This window comes from Haliaeetus leucocephalus, unplaced genomic scaffold (genome assembly GCF_000737465.1).
Source record: "Haliaeetus leucocephalus isolate CR32 unplaced genomic scaffold, Haliaeetus_leucocephalus-4.0 Scaffold295, whole genome shotgun sequence".
In the NCBI taxonomy this organism is placed as follows: domain Eukaryota; kingdom Metazoa; phylum Chordata; class Aves; order Accipitriformes; family Accipitridae; genus Haliaeetus; species Haliaeetus leucocephalus.
Genome location: NW_010972731.1, coordinates 3703705 through 3725563, shown reverse-complemented (window position 1 = coordinate 3725563; position 21859 = coordinate 3703705). Strand labels below are relative to the sequence as shown.

The following is a 21859-nucleotide window of genomic DNA, read 5'->3' as shown; positions in this document are numbered from 1 at the left end:
AATCTTTGGACTGAAACCCCCTCCAAGAAGGGGGAGTAAAAACACAAACAAGTTTTTGAGATTTAAAGAACTGTAATAGCTAGAGTAAAGCAAATTGGGGTTTGGGATGGCCAACAAAAAACTTAAAGTCTTTTTTATCAACAGGTTACAATTAGAGCGAGTTAGCAAAGCTAACTTCCAATACCTTAGATTCAGCAGAGAGTTTTCCAAGAAGGTCTTCCAGTGTCAGGATGCGCAACTCATGTTCTTGATGTAAAGCCAGGAAGTCGGTCTTAGAAAACAGGGAAGAAAGAGGTGGTGTATTTTCTTTTGGAGTACAAATAGCATAATTGATATTTTCTACAAAGCATAATTTTTATTTCATTCTGTAAGTGCTTAAGTGATTTCTCCTGCATGTAGTGTGAGAAATTATAGAATCTGTAATAAATGTAAAGGCCTGATTCAGCAGTAGTAGGGGTTATATACAGGGAAGTTTACCACAAAACCCTTTCTTTGTCACTAGTCCTTCCTATAGTCTTCTTTCTCTGTAAGAAAACAGGATAAATCCAGCTGCTTTTCAGCAATGTAAGACTCTACTTTAGACCAACTGTCTGGAATTAATTCTGTCAGCAATAACAAAGGAGGCACAAATGCTAATGACTACTCCCTAGCATTTACTACCTATCAGTTAATTCTCTAACAGAAAAAGAATGCTAAAGTCCAATCGCTAATAATCTGCATTATTAAAACAGAATACTTTGATCAGGATCAGAAAGCATCAATAACTGACTGTCTTACCTTTTCCTCCAGCTTCATATCTTTAAGATGTTGACCGATCACATTTTTTATTAGTTTCAATGTTTCACTTTTGTCACTCATCTGGGTAACCTGATCTTGAAGATTATGGAGTAGGAGCATTACTTTGCTATATTCTTCATCATGGTGATGGCATCTGTCAGACACGAAGGCCATTTGCTTTTCCAGCTCAGTTATACGACCAGAATCAAAGGTATTTATGGTATCCTAAGGCATAAAGATTTTAAATATATAAAAATCAAGACATTTATTTACATTACCCTTGTGTGTCAAATAGTTATTGCAAAATATTGAAGACATGGGAGGTAAGAAGTCTTAAAAAGATACAGAAGTTCTTCCCTAGACTGTTGTCCCTTACCTTTGGGGGGTGCACAGAGTGAAAAAAGTCATCCTGTGGTTCAGGAACATGAATAGAGTCATCTATTCTCTGTATTCTATCAATTCTTGTCCAGTTCAACGATGAAATGAAGCCATCAAACCCCCAGAACCATATACCTAGGTCAGAAACAAAAAGCAAAAATGGTGCTCAAGAGAATTCTCCCTTAAGACTGCTTATATCTACAATTTGTCTTCCTACTTAAGGACAAAAGCTACCTTAAGTTTGCAAAGTAGCCTTCACAGTGGACACTACTCCAGTCTAAAAAAAATCAGCATGAGCCAGCTTTAAAATTGTTAAGTCAAGCACTCCAGAATATTAAAGAAGATCTATCATCAGTACCACTCACGCAGTTGTACGGCAGACAACTTTGTATATCTTTAATCACATACTACTGCTTCCCTGGCACACAGATCTCATTTACTGATTAAGACAGGCCATGCTTACTGAAAGCAGATGGAAATACTGCTTTTTGTCTCAATGGAAAATATCTTGCCTTATACCCTACTTACTACATACCACGTTGCATAATATCTAATAAAAGTTGGAGGAAACCTAGGCTTCCATGAAAACAATCTAGCATTTCACAAAGATTACACTTATTTTTGCAATATCTTAAGTGAGAAGTAGCAGCATTTTGCACACAGGGTAACTTCTTCCTTTCTTATTCTTCCTAGTACAGAGGATTTTGAATCTGCACTAAGTTTCTGAGAAGCTTCTGAGAAGCTTCATCTTCTCCCCAAAGTAGCTACAAGTTTTTTAGGACATAAAGACATGAAACTGCTTTTCAGAAATGGCCCAGCACTTTCGCTGAATGTTTTAAACTGAATATGTTTATTTCAAAGTAGACAGCTGGCCTGGAATATTGTCAACTAACCAGTCTAAAGAGCAGTATTTTAAGCAACTGAAGCATGGTCTAGAGCAAAGGAAAGACTTAGGATGAGTTGGTAAAAGAACTTAACAACACTTTTATGAATATTGACAACAATCAAAGCAATCAGTATGCAGCCTACTCTTTATGACCTCATTACTATTCCTATGAAGGGAGGTTAAAAAAAAAAAAAAAAGGACTTCAGTGCATTTACTTACTCACCAACTCTCTTTAGACAAAGAGCTCTATGAAATTAAAACACCGATTTGTATTATAACATACCTAGTAGAAACAGGAGTGGGATAAGAAACAGTAACAGCTTGTAGATCTTTGGAAGGCATCTAGAGAGAGAGAGGAAAGTTTACAAGAAATAATACATTTATCATTTTATTGTTTTATAACTGGGTAAATAATTTGCTCACAAAACAATTTTTTCAAAGGATACACACCTTCTTAGAAGAAACACCTTGAGCAAAGACATCAGAGCAACAAGTTGATACCACCCTGTTCCAAGCAACCTGAACATGCCAGAAGCTGCCCTCCCTAGAAAACAAAAAGCAGTAGTGTGAAATGTAATTGCTGTGGCACATGTTCAAAGAAACCAAGCAGAGGAACATGCAACTGTGGCCAAGAATACTTTGCACAGCAGAGAAATGCATGAGTACAGGCAACATGCAGCTTGTTAACATCTAGATTATCACAGGTATGACAGCATTATAACATCAGCTACTCCACAAAACCAATAGCCATGCAAAAAGATGAAATGCTCATTTGTTATAACAACGCTATCTTGCCAGAAATTCAGTACTATTAATATTTGAATCCAAGTTACCACGCACTGAAGACCTCAGTATGTTTCAAGAAATGCACAGATTAGCAGCACCAGTTTTTGCCAAGAGGAATACCAACATAGGAAGTGACTACCAAACCAACCACACCCCATTATTCTTGACACCCCATATTCCGTGCTATTCACACACTCATTCCCTCATGAAACAGTCTGGTTAGTCTCCCATTATGCCTGTGAACAGAAATATACCCTCTCATTAAGCCTATTTTGGTCAATAAAGAAAGTAAAGCAGCACATGCATTTCAATGTACAAAAGCTACAGCATAAGCATAGTTGAATTAGTATAAGCCATGTACTGCAGATTCCTAGTTTTATCAAAAGAAACAGTCAACACACACACACACACAGATTAGGATAGTAACCTGGAGAAAGAATGGCCAGCCAAAGTAGAGACAACACCTTCTGAGACACAAGCCATCCTGTTGCTCCCACTGTTTGCAACGCGTGAAGCATAAAGTAACCTAGATTATAACAAATTAACTCTATGTGGTAACATACATAGATCAGCTTAAGGTTCTTCTGCAGTAGATGCAGTAAACCAGACTCAATCCCCTGCCCATTACATGTTCTGTGTAATTTTAAAACATACCTTTCAGTAATCTACAAACTTGGTTCTTCATTATTTAAAAGCAAAGCAAGCCACTAATAAATATGAAGCCAAGTAAAACCAAGACAATTTAGAAACATAGTTCTCACGTATAGAGATAAACAGAATGATCAACAGTATCTGTGCAGTAAGAATATCAGTTTTTCAAAAGTCAAAGTTTACTTTTTGTAGCACGTTTATCTAACAGTGCCATGCCAAGTATAACAGAGAATAGCAAAAAAAGTACTACCATAACAACTTCTATGCACATTGTTACTTTAAAAGCATCTTATTCGATCTGTATTATACATCGAGTTCACTATCTAGGTTCATGTGTAGCAGAAGGAACAATTAAAAATTTTAAATCCTAGTGAAAGAATTAAATAATGATGTCTAAGAAATACTGATAAATAATACAAAATATTCCCTACTAAAAGTTACAAGCAGTAAATTTTCATTAAACTGAATGTTCCCAAGGATCTTCAGTATGTCAGTTTTGAGTCTCTTAAAAAGAACAAAACCAACAACAAAAACCCAATACACTGTAACAAAATGCTGTAACAAAGCCCACTGAAGCCAACAATTACTATATCCAAGACTAGGACTGTTCGTTCTACAGAACAAACTACATAGTATACATTTAGAAAATAATCCTACTTTTTAGATTAGCAGATATGTCTGGGTTAATCTGAGGGATTATAGATATACCAACCCAATATTTTGCAAAGCATTTAGGTGACTGAAGTGTCTCAAATCATTTTCCTTTGCTGAATAAAGAGCACTCAACAGATTCTTGATGCCTCTGTCATTCAAGCTAGGGAACGCTCATCTCATAGGGAAGATTTTATCCCTATATAAGAGTCCTGTAAAAATTGACTATCACTAGAACAAAAATAAAATGTTAAAACCCCTTTATTCAAATAATCTGTATACCAATATCTCATACCTTGCTTTCACTTAATGGCAGCTTTTCAACCTATTGAGTGTACAGACTTCCCCAAAGTGCAATAAATTAACAATCTGACTTGCTCTTTCTAACATACAAGATGTATGCTGGCCCTACACCTTGTTTTTACTAACAGGTAAGCAGTCTGCCAAGCTTGTATAAAAGGCAGTATCAGAGAAAGAAGTCAAGCAGAAAAGGTGTTAAGTTAATCTTCTAGACACTTTATGCTTTTAATCTACTTTGACAGATGAAGGTAACCCCCCCCCCCCAACAATATGTATGATTAACATTGTGAGATCGTGATGCAAAATAAAAGCAAAAGAAAAAAAGGTCCAAGTCAACCTGCATAATAAAAGGTGTGCCAAATGGTCCTTGCTACCCTTTTAGCCCATGAGGATTGCATGTGGTCTGTGGTGTATATTTCAAGATGTTTCTTCCCCTTACAGTCATCACCTGTTGGTTGTGGTAACAGTCGGTTAATGGGACAAAGCCAGGATCAAATTAAGATTGTTACAAGATAACTTGAACAAGTCTATTTCATAACATCAGTTATCAAACCAAAAACCGCTAAGCAAACTTCAGTGGAATAAAACTTGCTTGGGGAAATACTACATTACACCAGGCAATTGCCATTCTCCACCATACAACTAAGTTGCAAAACAAACGTTTACTTTGTAGCTTCTGTAAAGTCATGGGGTATCTGATACTACTATTATAGCAACAACCTGGTGTCTTTTAGCTTTGGGCTGTACAACATCAATCATTATACTTACATATTGATTCCTCATTTACACCAAGATGGCTATCTTCTCTGTAAAACTCCTTTACATTCATGCTTCCACAGTAGTCTGAGTGAGCTGCAACACATTCAAAAAGCAGACATGTAATGTAACTCTCAGGTTCAAAGCCTTTCATATAGGCACATTTTAGCTATCATATATGCAGATTTTAGCTAAACTGGCTTAGTTCACTATTAAAGCCAGGTTACTCACAGGAAACCTGAAAAATGATCAAGGAAATGATCAAGGAAGAAGCCTACTCTGTGCAATCTTTTTTCCTTCTATAAATAACAGCGGGGCCTTTGTGTTCAAAAAAATCTTTCTGCTTCTTTTCAGATAGCAAAGTTAGTAAAAAAGCCCCTAAGTAACAGCCCATCAAATCTTGAGCCCCTATGCCCATCATTCTGTCAAATAGGCCAACCATTACATCCTTGTGCTGGTTTTACCAGAGATCTTAAAAGACTAAGAAGAGAGCATTAGCAACTTATAAGGCACTGAGGCAGAGAGAACAAAGTTTTATTCACACACAAAAATCAGTTACCTTCTGCCTACGGCAATTTAACTTCGCTCGTACAGTACGTATTATAGAAGAGAAAGCACCGAAGAAGAATCAAACATTTTTGGGAGAAACAAGATGTGCTTTAGAGTAGTGCAGAGTGATGATGGCAGTTTTAGTTTTGCAAGACTGATCTAGTCAAGCTTTAAGTGCACAGTGGGCTTAAGGGTAACAAGATAGTCCAAACCTAAAGACATTGAAAAGTTAGGATTTGACACTATCACACCAAACAGTTTTAAAAAAAATCAACTTAAGTTTCTCCATCTAAACATTACCTTCTACGACTTCCTAGTAAAAATCAACATGTGAATCTTAACTGTAACACAAATCTCATGTGTGAGTCCTGTTCCAAAACAGGAGGAAAGTATGAAAAGGGTAGCACAACTGAGAGGAAAAGAAGTGATAAAGATAGGAGCCAGTCAAAAGACTATAGAAAAAGAACACCATAGTGCCAAAGATGAAGTCCACAAGGAAAAAATAAACCCAACACACACAATCTGGCTTTGTGTGGAGACCAAGGAAGACAACTAAAAAGGTACCTTTAAATTCATAACCCAGCTTCAGCAAAACCATTTGAAATAGTTGCACTAATAGTGATGCAAAAGATGCTGCAGCATGTTTGACAAATCGCAGAATCTTACTCATGTAGAAATAGGTTCCTCCTATTGAAAAAAACAGTGTGAACACAAATTATTCACCTGCATGAAGATGTACTTCTATTCTCTGGTGACCATTAGCTTGTGGAAGAGCGAGGACAAAGCATGGAAAGCCAGGAATATGAAACTTAAGCAAGCGTGGTTTGAAGAGTCTGGATGCACTAGATATTACAGCAAAGCTTTTGTAAGAACCACACATCCTAGGGAAAACGCATTCAAGACGGAATGTATGACTTCAGCAAGAATACCTTTTCTTTGTGAGAATTAAGAACTCTAAATAGCAATGAATTCCTTGCTTACAGAACTCAGGATTTCTCAGTGATGAGAGCTGTTGATACTGATTTTGTGGGTCACAGCTCCAAAGAGAAAAACTACATTCTTATTTTGGATTTGAAAGGGTGAGGACTTTTAACCTTCTCTGCCTTTACGTTGGAGGAAGTCACTGCAGTGGTCTGCCTCAAGTGCTAGAGACACACACTTCTTCAGAGCCACGGGAACAAAGCTGCAGTTCCCCATACTGCTGCCTGCTGCTTTCCTAGAATCAGTCACATTCCAAGAACCTGCCATGACTGTGTGCCCCTTTCCCCACCCTCCCCAGATTTGACCCAAACTACTGGACTCAAGTTCAAAGGAATGTACTGAGATGAGTTCCTTGTAAAATTCTCCTGTGTGAATACAGACTCAGGAGCACAGAAAACAGTTTTCATACTATGTAAATTTTAGTTCATTATGCTAAGCCAACAGAACTCCTATCTGTGCTACACATTTACCAAGAAGAAATACTTGCCTCAAGGCATGTAAAGTCACACCCTATAGTCCAAACAAACTGATTCCTTGCTACTGAAAACATACTTCATTCAAGAGTAACATGCCTACAGAATCCCAAAATTGGTTCCTTTCTAAATTCAAGGCCACTCAAGAAACAACTTCTTCATGATAACTGAGAACTACCAACAATCAAGAAATTCAAGATGCTATGCAAGATGCAGGCAGACACAGTCAAGACAGGGAGGACAATCATCCATAGAATAGAGATTGCCTTGGAAAGTCAGAACCTTATTTACAGCAGATTCATTTGGTTTTGAGCTTTAAGAATGTAGTCACTAGGAAGTCTATTTGGAATAAGTTTTTCCTTTTGGAGTTCCATTTTTAAAATTAGTTGAAGTTTAGCTTCTAAAAACACTCTGATAAGCTGCAAGGTTAAATGAGGAAAAAAAAAACCAAAGCAGAAAGTAGGAAGGTATCTCTCAGATTTCTTGGATAACAGAAGCACTACAAAGTAACAATTCTGCTAAACCTTGAAAGTTCCTGTAAGAAAAAAAAAAACCCCAAAACCAAACAACAACACAACTGGACTGCAAAGAAGTTTCTATCTGAAAACCCTGACCAAAAACCTCATAAACAGACACATATAGATGCAACACCAGATTAGGAGACTCTTACGATCATTGCTGGTTGGAACAGCCCATTGTGTTCCAAATCAGTTTGGAAACGTAACTTGTTAAGATACCATGGCATTTTCATTTTGAAATTGTTTAATTCCTACAGTAGCATTGGAAAAAAAAAAGTTGATAATTATACATAAGAAGCTGACAAGTACATAAAGTTTCAACTGATATAGAAAAAAGGTACTTCATAGAAGCTGATCTCTAGAATTTAGTTACTGGTAAATTTGGCAGAGTAGGAAAAGTGTTTAAATAACACTACATGGAAAATGCATCAACTAAACTATATACCATGCTGCTATCCAGGTAAAACACAAGAAAAACTAACTTACTAGATGCATGTTTCTGGCTCCTATCCCTAGAGTAAATTCTGGAAGATGGCACATGAGAAGCCGAGTATGCTGTAAGAACCTCCTTCCGATCAGAAAGCATGCTGCAGTCACTGCAAGTGTAGCCATTGATCATTGCGGTCGGTGTTTCTGCTGTTGCAATATCACCATTTCCCTGCATCGGTGTAGTATCGCTACCTAGCAAACCAAGAGTAAAACATTCAGTGCATTGACATCAGTATTGCCATCGCTAATTACCATTAAACAGAATGCATGTGGAAGGAAAAGGGAAGTGTAGTTACCTTTAGGGTCACCTTCATCATCAAGACCTTCAAAGGAAAAAAAAAAAAATTTGGTCCCAAATATAAGGAAGTCCCATAGTCAACTATGATATCTGACATGGACTCAAATTTAAAGTCCCACTAATTTTAAGACCACAAAGAAAAGCCACTTTATGATTAGTATTTAACATATTTTGCAGTCCACCACATGAATAGATCCATATATTCAGACATTAATGTAGTAGGGTAACAGTTAGTGAAAAGCATTCTACCACAGAAGTGGCAGACAATATAACATGAATGACAGCTACACCTTTTCTTAGCTCCCATGTGACTTTAAAGCAGCTAATTACAAGCTTACGCTGTTTCTGTTGCTTGGTAACTACTTTGGTACTACTGTATTTTAAGATTCTGTTTTAAGAGCCAGGTAATCTAAAGTTGAGAAGGTGTTCTACTAAGATTGAAACAATTCTTTACGTTAGGACTCTGGGAAGGTCACAAGCATACCGACTAGAAACAAATAGTCTGAATCAGGAGATATAATAAGTCTATCTTCTCCTACACAACATTTTACATAGACAATACTTTATGTAGACAACTCCCATATTTTCCTCTTCAGTGAAAAATTAGGTTCTAGAAAAACATACTTGTACATACTTGCAAAAAGAACCCAGCCAGCCTCTACTTTGCAACTTTCAGATTAAAGTACATTAAGTTGAAACACACTTGACTATAAACAAACAAGAAAATGCTTTTCCTTTAGCTTTTCAAAGACAAGTTACATGTTTACCATTCTTTAGATACAGTATTCTATGCACATTTTGAAGAACGTAATGATAACAGATAATTGCATCTATACAAGTCTATAGTGTTGCATCACAAAATCGTATACATTTGCCTGGCATATTGACTGTGCAACATGTCCTGATGCTGACGATGCCCATGAATCAAGTTTACGCACTGGACTGAACTTCCAGTAGGCATCTTAGCAAGCAGACATCTACAGCAAAAGAGTAAGTACATGCACACATTTGAGGGCAGGATGGAAAAACAGATGGGGAAAAGAGGGAAGATGTGGACATATGTTTATACACACCAAACCACAAGCAGTTTTCACAGTCTGATACGAGCGATAGCAATGATTACTTACCCCAGAAATGATCAACTTCTGTCTGCTCCCGAATCAAAGATTCATCCAATACAGTGGATACCATTGATGCATCACTGGCATGGCTATTGAAACTGCTTTGGCTAAAAATGGAAGAGCTGGATAGATTTTTCCTTGGTGTGTGTCTTACACTGCCAGATTGTTTATTTGTACTTTTGCATTGCTTCAACATCCTAGGAAACAAAGCAAAGACAAATAAGACATAGAACTAAAGATGCAAATTTCTCTTCATCTCTCATTTTAAATGAACACCCCCCACCCCCAAAACACAAGTCAAGGTATTTTAATACCAATGTGACTAGACCACTCAAATCAGGTTTTAAAGAAAATCCTCATTCAACCATCTATACTCTTGCAAAGACTTCATTGCAAACCACACACTGAACATAATTTTCAAAGCATGGCAGTAAACACTGAGAACAAAGAATAAACCAGCAGGTAACCTATGTTTGTACTACTGTGTTCAAACAGGAAGTTTCAAGACTCCAAACGATAAATTAACTTGTGATGATAAAAAATGCTTACTTATAAGACTGTTCTCTGAAGGACATGTTTCCGGCATAAGAGCTGTCATGAGGGATATCATTTTGTGCATCATCTGATTTATTAAATCTTGCAGCAGCTAACCGTAAACTACGCCGTGACATTCTTGGTGAATCAAATACTGGATCTATTTTGTTTTCAGTCTCAAAATCCAAAGCAGATGAAGAGTAACTTGAACTGCAACAAAATAAGAACAGCAAAGTTACCAGAGTTTAAGAGAAAATTCCCCCAGTAACAAACATGCCCTTCAAGCTAGACTAAGTTTCCATTAAAAGCAGTTTATCCAGGGTTATGAAGCAGTTCCCACAAGATATGGCACATAACCCAAACAACTTAGAACTACATAGATATTCAAGGTTCTCTTAAGCAATTCATATTAAAAAGTTTAACAACTGAAAGCAAGTCACAGTTAGAAAGAAACAACCACCATGGAAACCACATTTGAAGTTGAGCCAGAGCAAGTATCTGCTATACAGCCTCAGCCTCAGACACATAGTTCTTTTGGGACCAATTTGAGAGGAAGCCATTCATGACAGTTTCTTCACCACGCCTAGCAGCAAATTAAAAATCATGATGCACTCTAAGTTGCAAGTTAAAGATTCATTTATAGTCAAAGGAGTCTTCTTTATTATTTTTTATTTGCCAATTCCTTGTTTTGAGAACCAAAGACCCATATGTCACACTACTCTGAATTTCCATCTCCCAACAAGTAGGAACTTCCCCCCTTTAAGATACTTAAAGACTTCCCTACTTTAGCTACATTAGTTTAACTACCATTACTTTTTAAAAAGTGCTTTTAAAAGATTTCTTAATTTAATGCAAGTCATTAGAAATATTTAACTCTGAACAAATAAAAAAAAGTTTAGAGTCTTTCATCCATTTTTTCCTGTTTTATCCTACAGAGGCAAGTTTACATGTAGATGAGCCTCACATCATTACCCCAGAACTCTACTCCACACTTCTGCACTTGATTTTCTGAGAACCTCCGTGAAAACTTACAATGAAGACAAAGCAGCAACACAAGGCAAACACAAACAGATTAAACAGAGGAGTCAGTAAGAAATAAATTTACTATATCAGAAGTTTAGCCTAAAGCACAATACTTATCAAAGGAAACATTCAGTCATGTAACTGAGCAGAGCTTGCTGTTACAGGGTATTGCACACAGGAAGGCCAGGTCCTAGAACCACTCAGCACTACGAGCGCTCTAGGCCAGCTTTCCTACAGAGTCTGTTCCCTCCTGGACCACAGGGATATCCAGAGCTGTAACAACAGTTACTTTAATATTCCTAGGGTTTTTGTTTGGTTTTGTTTTGGGTTTTTTTGGGGGTTTTGTTTTGTTGGTTTTTTGGGTTTTTTTGTTTTTTTTTAAAAGAAGAGCTGAGCAAGGTATTGTTAACTAAAGCAGCTCCTTCTCCCCAAAATCCCAAAGAAAAACAAGCAGGCAAATTAGATCTGAATGAGTAGATTCTACTGTGCAATCTGTATTTGAAATGGAAGCTTTCCCTTTAAAAAAACCATATGAACAGCTACTATAAAATGTAATTGTGCAAAAACAATGTAACGGAAATAATTTTCTTACACAGTAATTAAAAACCCAGAACATTACAAAGTAATAATATCATACGTATTGTATTACTTTGGCATACAAATAAGTTAACATCAGAAGGCCCAGTAGCTACACTTACAGTAATGATTTAATTCTGACAGGGTGGGTGCTTTTGAAGCGAGTTTCTTGATTGCTCCACAATGCAAAAAGTAAAACACGTAAGATGGGACTGTGTCAGAGCACATGAACTGCGTTTCTTTCAGCTAAAAAACACCCTAACCCAGGCAATGCACTGCAGGAAAAACACCTAGCTGCTTTAGCATCAAATGGGCATTCAGCCCACAGAACCAGACTAGAGCTTGTCCAAAATAACTTATTCTATCACTCAGAGGTGCACAAATTTGATGGCAGGTCTTCAGCAACACCTGCTTGATCTTATTGGTCTGCCCTGCTAATATTGCCACAAGCAGTGCAACCCTGCATAGGGCAGGAGTCTAAGCTCAGCTTATGACAAACCCAGCATACATTACTATATACATTATGCTTATTAATCCTTGCTTACATTTGGGTGGAAGGGGGATAGGAAATAAGATGGGAGCCGCCTCATGTGAAAACAGGTTTAGTCTACATTTGGTTAGGTATAAAAGGATATAATTTTCACAGTTTTCAAAATTATTAAGTTTAGATAGCTTGCATTCTGACCGATGTGAAGTGAGAAGACAAGTTAAATACAGCTCCTGTTGCTCATTCTGAAAGGGTCGGAGCCACAATAGTTTACTATTGAGTCCCTCCCTAAACAGTTGTTTCAGAACTCAGTTTTGCTATTTACACTTGCCACTATGCATTTGCTTTTCCTCATCTTCACCCAATGTTTCTTACAGACAGTCAATTCACAAGAACACAAAGTACACAGGATAAGCTGACAGCTGTGACCAGCCTCAATTTGTTTCTGTTTATGAACACTTGCTGTTATTAAGTATCTCAGTGAACATTTATATCAATTCGGGTTGAATACATAGCTTGGAGTTGGGCTCTACTATCTAAAAAAATAATAATCATGGGATCTTTTCCTCTTTAAACAAAAAGACAGCTTCTCTCTTGCTTATGCAGGATAATAATTCTCTTCACACTGAAAGTGAAATTATCTGTCCTCTGTTGGCAGGACTGTATCTAGAAGCCTCCTAACTTGCCATCTCACTTTCCACACTTTGGAAGGCAGCCTTTTTTCTTCTACAGAAGAGACTACAGTAAACAACCCCCCCCGCCTTTCCTTCCACAGGACAGAAATGAACCTGTACATTGATGGTACTTTTATGCAATATGTATGGCTAATGAAAAAACATCTTAAAGGTGGGATGCAATTAGCCTACACTCCTAGATAACCCACACAAACAGTGCAGACTCTGGTTCCTTCCCCTGACAAACAGCTCCCATGGCTACTGGCAGATCTGCTGACTGGATCTAGTCTTACATTTCCAGCTTCTTAATTATTACCTTGATACCTCCTTCACATGAGCTTCTACAGAATAAGAATGTCCTAAACTTCAGTGGGTTAATTTTCAAGTTCTATTTTTATAAGTGGAATGAGAACAAAGTCTGCCAATTTTAGCACACCTATAGCTTTGTCTGGAGGACCTCAAGTTATTTATTTTACAAGTATTCCTTGGAATGAAACAGGCAGTAATGTTCTTGATTATTCAAGATAATAATAGATAAATGCAATACACCTAGAGAACTATAGCTAAACAGACATCTTCCAACACAGACACAGGCATATCATCAGTATATGAACTTTCATATGCTTTCTGACCAGGGCATTACTTTAACTGACCAAGGACACTACCTTGAGTTGTTTAGCCATTGCTTCGATAAGTCCCAGAACACATGTAAAAAACCAAAGGATTTTATTCAACTATTTCGCAGAAAGTTACATCCTGATTTAATGCTCTGACACAGGGGAAAAAAAAACCCCAACCAAATTCTTATCAATTTAATCTATATTTGTGAAGAAAAAGTGTTAAAGGTACGTGAATTGACAAAACCAATGCAACTCAAAAGATGATGGTGACTAAAAGGAAAGATTAGCCTGAAGAGGGGGGTGTAAATTTTATGTTGACAAGTGGGTGAGATTCACAAGTTTGACTTGCATTTTGAGGAGGATAAAGGTTATTTAGCTATATCAGTTTAACGCTTTTCTGATTTGAGGCCACGAAGAACTACAAACAGTTAAAAACACACAGTAATCTCAGTGACTATTAATATAAATTCTATTAATAGGTCATAACCAACTCTATTAATGGCTTTGTGGTATCTAACTTCACCATGCTACTTTCTGCAGTGCTACACACACAAGCTAATTTCTTTAAAGAAACTCACGGACAGACTTTGTAAAGACTGAATTGTCAAAAGGCAGAACAAGCCAGATCCAAATATAAGCAAACAAATACTGGTGAGGTAGAGGAGAGGAAGAATGAACTTCAGCACAAAAATATTTCTGATTAGCAACTCTGCCTAACTCACCCTTTCCTCAGATTCTTCAAATACTGCTTGACCCAAGGTTGGAAGAGCTACACCAATAATACATGGCATTCTCCACAGATTCAGGAAGCAGCCATATAGCAAGGGTCTGCTCAAAAGATTGTAGTTTATTCTCTTGACACCCTGAGAGCAGGCAGTGTACCAAGTAGTTTGCCCCCATCATTTTAATATTTGGGGCTTCACAGATTTTTTCAAGAGGAAATTTTAAAGAAAGTGCTTGCTAATCCTTCCTTTCTACACAAGGAAGAATTAAAATGAATTCATTTCAACCTAGTTTAACTATACTTGCCTTCATTAAGTCAGTTATTAAACTTCAGCTTATCCAGCTCTATCCATTTCTGAATGCCTATATGTAATACAGCTTAACAGCAAAATGGGAGGCTGAAAAGTTTCAAGACATGTAACCCTCCCCTTCTACAAAGGCCTCTTCACAAGTTCTCAGTTTTGCAAAATTACAGTCTTTATGTAGGAAATCAAGCACTCCCATTGTCTTCTACACAAAACCCAAAGTCATAATGAACTATCCTCCAGACTTCAAATAGGATTTATCATTCTGCATCTTCCTTTCCTGGCAGGTTAATCTTTGCTCCTGTTATATTCTTGTTTGCTTCAGTGAGAAACAAAACTCTTACCTGACAAAACAGTGGGCAAGAAGAAAAACCCAGCTCAGAGGGTTTTAACCCCAGATTAGTTTAAGCAAGCCATTGAACTTTACTTTTTTTTTTTAATATGTGTATTTCCAAGAGTATTAGTATTAAGAAATTAAGATTGCTAAGACCTACTTATTCCCCCCTCTTGTCTGTGAGAAAGATTAGTCGCTGTGGAGAAGATTGTACAGTAGAACATACTAGTATCATTTCAGACAAATACAACAACTAAGGAAAAGAAATCAAATTAGATGACAATTTCACAGCTTGTTTTAGGAAAGATATGCTCACAGAGACATAAACAAGTCACTATCTAAACCTGAAGAATCAAAGTCTACTTGCATTGCTCACAGTAGGGAAAGTTATCCTCTTTAAAAGAGTTAAAGTATTTCAGCCAATCTAAGGTACATTTGCAACATAGAGCTACTTAAACCAGCAATATAATAGTGAATCTTCTGGCTGCTATAAGGCACATAAGTCATCCTTCATTGCCCAGCATGCCTTTTCTTGAAATTAGTAAACCTGCTTGTATTTAACCAACATTTTATCAATGTTTTTCTAAAAATTTAGGAAGAGTTGCAACTTAATTGATGCAACATAGAACATATCCCATTTTGCAACACTGTTGCCGTCAGGCTATAGCTAAAAAAAAAAACAAAACAACAAACAACACAAAAAAACCAAAACCCAAACAAACCATGACCCCCAACAAAAACTGACAATGCTACAGTTTTAGAGTACACAAAAATCAAGAATATTAAACTACTGCTCTCTTAATTCTACAGTTTTGCCAACTTCTGTTTTATTGGCAAGTAGCCAAGTATTCTCCAACCAAAATACTATATTTTAATACACATTAAATACATAATAATAATAATTTACAGGCACAAAATAGAAAAGCAATCTCATACTGCATCCTAATGAACAATTTTGTTTTCTAAATTTAAAATTAGCTAAACCAATAACTCAGGCTCACTGATGTATACTTGCTTCAAAAGACATCTAATTCAACAACAGGAAAAGCTAGATAGATGAAATCAGCAGCCACAATCTGCTCTAGTAATATTAAAAAAACTCAAATGGGCATCACAACATTTATTTTGAATACATAATACAAAAACTAGCAAGCACACCACAGTTATTTTTAGAAAACTGAAGTGATTTGAGGAACAGTCTAATAATGGTCAGTTTAACAAAAAGATACAAGAAATAGCAAGTTCATTAGAATACAGATTTTAGATTCACACAACAAGCAGTTTTGCTAAAACAAGTAACCAATATGCCACTTCCAGCCAAGTTCCACATTAGTAGCAATGAGTGCATATCAATCAGTGTTTTAAAGTCAAAATGGCACCAAGTCACAAAAGAAAATACACACAGAAGTTACAAGACATACCAGAAAACATCTAATAATTTTGATGACATACTTGTAGAAATAAAATAGCAATTGTAACTAGGCGGAGACTAGTTATTCATAGCAACTAATAAACACTGAGTCATTATCTTAGTCATTGTCCTGTTAGTTCAGCATGTATTCCTTCCTCCATTTAGGACACAGCAGTTATTTTCAAAACAGACCAGATAAAGCACGCTTCTTCAAAGTAGTCAGCTACTTACCATGAAAACTAAACTCTCCATAATTAACAACATTCAGGGAACATATAGTTTCTCTACAAGAAGAAAAGAGTTCTCACCTGAGTGCATATGTATAGCCAGTGTTCTCTGGCAGACATTGGGGAGGAGTGTACGTGTGTAGACGTGAAAAGTCCATGTTGACTGTTTCAAATCATACTGTAAAAGGTGAAAATAAAGTAATGCAATGACTTAAAATTACATAAAGTCAATGTAGGAGCCCTTGCATTGTTCAGCCTGTATTAGGAAGTATTGGAAAAAAAAAAAGCTACTGTTACCAGAAATATGGAGCTCTCAATATTTCAGCAGTATTGCTGCTAGTGCTAGATATCCCTTATCATTACTGCATAAAGTTCAATGTATTTCTGACCATGACTGTCTTTACGATACTCTATTTTCAGCAATTTCCAAGTTCTCTGGAACATTACTGTAATATGAACCAAGCTCTTATCACAACTCTACCACAACACTTCCACAGGAACTAAGTTATGCTAGCAACCCCAAAAGCTAAGCAAGCATAAAAATTTAAAAAAACTACATAGCCATGCTTTCAGAGACCTCTTCACAATGAGTTTTGCTTTGAAAGCCCATTGAGCAACACACAGGCTGTTCTGTGCACCAACAAAGTGTAACACAGATGAAACTTGAGAAAGTTTTTATATATAGTCAAATCATTTTACTCTACAACCTTTGAACACCATCCACTACGCAGCAAGGGAGTTTCCTTCATTTCACATAAAATTCTAATATTTGGTATCGGTTACTCTATTCCTGTCATAAAAAACACTGAATACACACCCTAGCAGAAAAGCCAACTGCAAAATGACTCACATGGCTAGAATTAGGTACATTTTCCAGAGCGCCATCCACTTCCAAAAGAAACCCAACAAAAACCCCACCAAAACCACCAAACCAAAACCACCCTACCAACACTCATAAAACTTCCCATGGAGTCTTTGAAAGGTATCATAGCTTTAGGAAGAAAATAAAAACTGATGTTGTCATATTGAGAAACTGTAGGGCTGCGTGGGTGACTACTTGTGGCGTTATGTACAATTTGACTTTAAAGTTCAAAATATTTGCAAAAAACCTTGAGCCCTTCTCATTTTTTTTTTAGCCACAAGAAAAGTTTTGCTTTCTAGAAAAGATTCCTAGATAGCAGGTTATTCATGGTTAACAAATAGGAATTTGGCTATCCTGGATTTGCATGGTTAGCAAAGCAGAATCTTGGCTATTTTCAGATTATCTACAGCTCCTGTTTCAGCAGTAGTAAAAGATATTCCACACAACTATAATGACATGCCTAAACTAAGGTAAAAATATCCCTAGCTATGCTTTAATTCTTATAATCAAAACATCAACAAGTATCTCATTTTGGGGATGCACTTTGCTATGCTGAAATAGGAGCTTTCATTTGTATAGCTACATATACATAAAAAAATAGAGACAAAAAGCAGCGAGGTACAGGTAATCGCAGCTCAAAAAGAAATCCCTACACGTAACATTAAATGCTCTTGGTCAGTCAACCTGTAGCCTCCAAATCCTGATGTCAATAAGGCAGGAGGATATTTCCATTACTACTGAAGAGAGAGTTTCCTTCTTGTTTTTAAAAATCAAAACTTGCAGGCCTAAACATTGTAACTTTCTGAATGCAAGCACCTCTCATGCATTTGTGGGGTTAATGAAAAATAAGGTCTTGCCTCTGCTATTTACACGTCTTTTAATGTCATAGAGAAAGCATTTCCACTAAGTGATCTTTCTCTACGCTTAGTTCACTTGTCCCAGAGCCATGATGCTTCTGTTGGCTTGTATATGAAATTAGTTGTTTGTTTAGAGGAAGCTTAAATCAGTAGTGCAGAAGCATTAGCAAAGAAGTCTTCTAATTCTCTTGCAGCAAATACTGCTCAAAGACATAACAGCTGCTGCCACACTTTAAGAACAAAGAAGAGCTCATTTTAGAACATAGGAAACGGGGACCAGAGTAACAATTCCCCAGTAATGAAAGTGGAAATACAGTTAATTTCAAGGTGAGGGATATTGATAACATCAGAGAGCACTTGTTTTAAACAACAGCAAAACAGATTTCTTGGACATATGCCAGTTGAAATTCAAAACAATGATTAAGGTTGATCTGTTTAAATTGGTCCATCCCAATAGAAAGATTTTGAAACTGCAAGCTAGGGAAACCTCTGTTTAGTTTCCACCAGAGCTGATCTTGACTGCTCAGCACGCATCATTTCATCAATAAACCTAGTTTTTACTGGCAACTCAATAGCCGATATCGTGCTTTTGACACCCAGCAATATTTTCCCACATGGAAAGCTAGGCTACACGAGTGAGCTTTCAGTAGCTACCCAACTCCTCCTTCTGCCTCTGCTACTCATATGGGCCGGGCAAAGGCAGACCTTGAAAAATAACATATTGACACAGTTTCTTTCCTGTTCTTTTTCCCTTCCCCATCGGTTCTCTCCTTACTTGATTTCTGAAGAAAACAAATGCTAGAATTTACATCACATTCCTTATTTGATAAGGTTTGAAATATATCATTAAGTTAGTACTAGGTAAAATATGTACTTGACAATGGCACTGTTAACTGAAAAGCCTTGAAGGAATTTATGCGTAGGTCTATTAATAGCTGGTTTTCATAGCACCAAGATTTCCAGTAAAGATAAAAGGTTTGCCATCTGAACACCACACAGTTAGAAATCACTCTTAGAAAATTTAGGGGCTTGGTGTGATTCACTGGTTGTCTGATGCTCTAAAGTTAATTCAGACTCAAAGGGAAAAACCTTTACTCAATTTTTCAAAGCAACAAAACAGGCTTAACTGACTTAAACAGAACTTGAAAATAATCTTCAGAGATAACCAGCACAACTTTCAAAACCAGGCATCTAAAATTTACTGTGAAACTAGATTTAAAAAAAACCCAAACACACCTGGCTACTAGTTCAACAGCGTAATTTCTTCAGAACAAAACCCACAAAACAAACGATCAACCCAATTTATTTAGAAATATTCTACGTACTTATTACAGCAGAACTTTAACAGACCAGGGGTGGGTAGAGGACAGTAACTCCCTCTAATTTGTTCACTCATGTTTAACAGCACTCCACCTTTCATATATTAATTCTTGTAATTTATGAAACTTTCATATACAACTGGAACGAAGAGACATGTTTATAAAATATTTTGGAAATCTAAAAATGACAAAACATGGCAGAGAACCTTAGAGGTAGACATAGCACTTAGTTCCAGTTTAAACACTTCTGGGTGCCCAGCAGGTTTCTGATTTAGGTACCATAGATTTTTGTCTGGACTCAGATTCATGGAGGCTTTTAGTATCAGCTTTGCTGCAAGCATTACCAGGCCCAAACTTTAAGTAGCCTTTTTTCCTTCTTCAGAAGCCCATAAACATCGATTTCTAAGTACAAAGGGATATATAGTGAAAGAACTAAGCATGTAGTTACATAAAACCCCCCAAGTAGTAACAATACATTTATAAGACAACCTAAAGGCAATTAAAGAAAAGCACACATTTCAGCCAGAATGCTAGCAGACACTAGGTGCACCTCAACTTACAAGCTAACTTTCACATTCCTGCAGAGGAGACTGCTGGATTATTTGCTTTTTGGGGGAAGCAGACAACTACCACCATCTCAAGTATCCTCTCTCCCTTGCAATTCAACTGAATCAGCGTTAGGGTAAGTCAGCAGAGCAGAAGGGCAGGAGAAGACACAGATTCTGACTTGGTCAGAACAGAAGGAAGCACAGGGACACCTGTAATCAGTGCAGCAGAATTTACCTTTGCACAAAGCCCGTTGGCAGTCTCCAGAGAATGTGAAGCATCTGAATGGCATGAGACCGCATCACTACCTCATAAGCCTGTTTATCTGAAAATCACTTTCAGAATCAACCAGCCTCAATGAAACCCTAGTACCGCTGCAGCAAAATTCCGGCTTTCATGGCAGGTGATGAGATGCTCTGGTAGTGGCCTTTACGCACAGAAGCATGGCGGTGGGGGTGTTGCCAAATACATGTTGTATATACACTACAAGCACCTGGCAAGGACAAGGATGAACCCCCACTTATGTCTTTTGGGGTACATAGACTTCCACAAACGTACTATCTAGGCATTTCCTCATGAACACCTCTTGTGATAAAGGAAGTGGTAAATCTCCATTTCACAAATGGGACCTTGACAGAGTAGAAATATTCACCAGGAAGTCTGTTAGAGAATGAGAAAATTTGCAAGAAAGCATGTTTTATATTTTACATTACAAGGGGTAAAAAAAATTATACATTTACAGTCTTAGAGAGATGTTGGTAGTACTACTTTCAAGCAGAACCTATTCTATCCTTACCTTTTAAAGCAATCAAACTAAGTTTAAGTCATTATGATTTAACATACTAATGCCACAAAAGCTAAACAGACCTTTGGTCAAGTTATTAATAACAATGAAACTGGAACATGCAACCCTATCAGCTCCTGAGAGCAAGCCATTTTTTACTTGCAATTTCAATTTTTATTTTCTACTTCTTCAGAATAACCAATAAGATTACTGGTTTTGGTAAAAAAAAAAAAGGCGAATTCCCAAGTAAATGTACTCCACAAAGAATGTTTCCACATACCCAATTAACTACTAGCTTAAACAGGCTGAAGAGCAAGGAGCTCCGAGCTAAATCAACATTTTATTAGAACACACATTCTTAAAACGTTAGTATTCCTTTAAAACAAAAACACAAAAGCAAACAACCAACCCCACCCCACCCCCAAGTAATAAAATTCGCGTTGTAAACCAGGTGTTACCATTGAGTATTACGGCAAAGATCCCCCGACACAGGTGTCCAACCGGAAGGCTACTAACGAAAAAAGAGGTTCTCCACAAAGCAGTAACATTGCACATGCACATTAAGTAGCCCCTGAAACGGTTTTTAAACGAAGGGTTGATAGAAACCAGCTATACCCTCGGCTACGGCGAAACAATAAACACGCCTGTTCATTGTTTACACGCAGGGAGCACCTGGAGCGCTGCGTGACAACCCACCGAGTCATTTTACGAGCCTGGAACCTCCAGACCGCCCCGCAATTCAATACCTACGAGGAGTTCGGTGCGCAGGCCTCCGCATTTAAAGAGGCTCGGCGTCTGCTCGAGGCCTCCCCCACCCGACTCCGCGACCTGCCACGGAACCAGGCAGCCTCAGAGCGCTCCGGCGGCTCGCCCGGGCAAGCCTCCGGCCCGGCGGAGCGGCCGGGGACGGCTGGAAGGCGCGGCCGGTGCCCAGCGCCGCGGGCTGCCCCGGCCGGGGGGCGG

At 37.5% G+C, this 21859-nt stretch overlaps 1 protein-coding gene across 8 annotated transcripts in view; it reads right to left on the bottom strand.

The window, feature by feature from the left end:
- Positions 1-21859, bottom strand: part of SUN1 (Sad1 and UNC84 domain containing 1) — a 35857-nt gene that overhangs the window by 7588 nt on the left and 6410 nt on the right. For 4 of the 8 annotated variants that reach the window (XM_010570254.1, XM_010570253.1, XM_010570256.1 and 1 more), the window contains 14 exons: positions 16610-16706; positions 10164-10358; positions 9621-9811; positions 8492-8518; positions 8193-8387; positions 6299-6421; positions 5198-5281; positions 4767-4877; positions 3255-3353; positions 2492-2585; positions 2325-2383; positions 1154-1290; positions 778-1002; positions 185-271 (listed from right to left, as the gene is read on the bottom strand). In XM_010570254.1, the coding sequence (XP_010568556.1) occupies positions 185-271; positions 778-1002; positions 1154-1290; positions 2325-2383; positions 2492-2585; positions 3255-3353; positions 4767-4877; positions 5198-5281; positions 6299-6421; positions 8193-8387; positions 8492-8518; positions 9621-9811; positions 10164-10358; positions 16610-16686 (1704 nt within the window). In that variant the 5' untranslated portion in view covers positions 16687-16706. Of the gene's footprint in view, positions 1-184; positions 272-777; positions 1003-1153; positions 1291-2324; positions 2384-2491; positions 2586-3254; positions 3354-4766; positions 4878-5197; positions 5282-6298; positions 6422-8192; positions 8388-8491; positions 8519-9620; positions 9812-10163; positions 10359-16609; positions 16707-21646; positions 21759-21859 lie in introns of those variants that run through there. The other 4 variants (XM_010570257.1, XM_010570258.1, XM_010570260.1 and 1 more) reach the window with 4 other exon arrangements.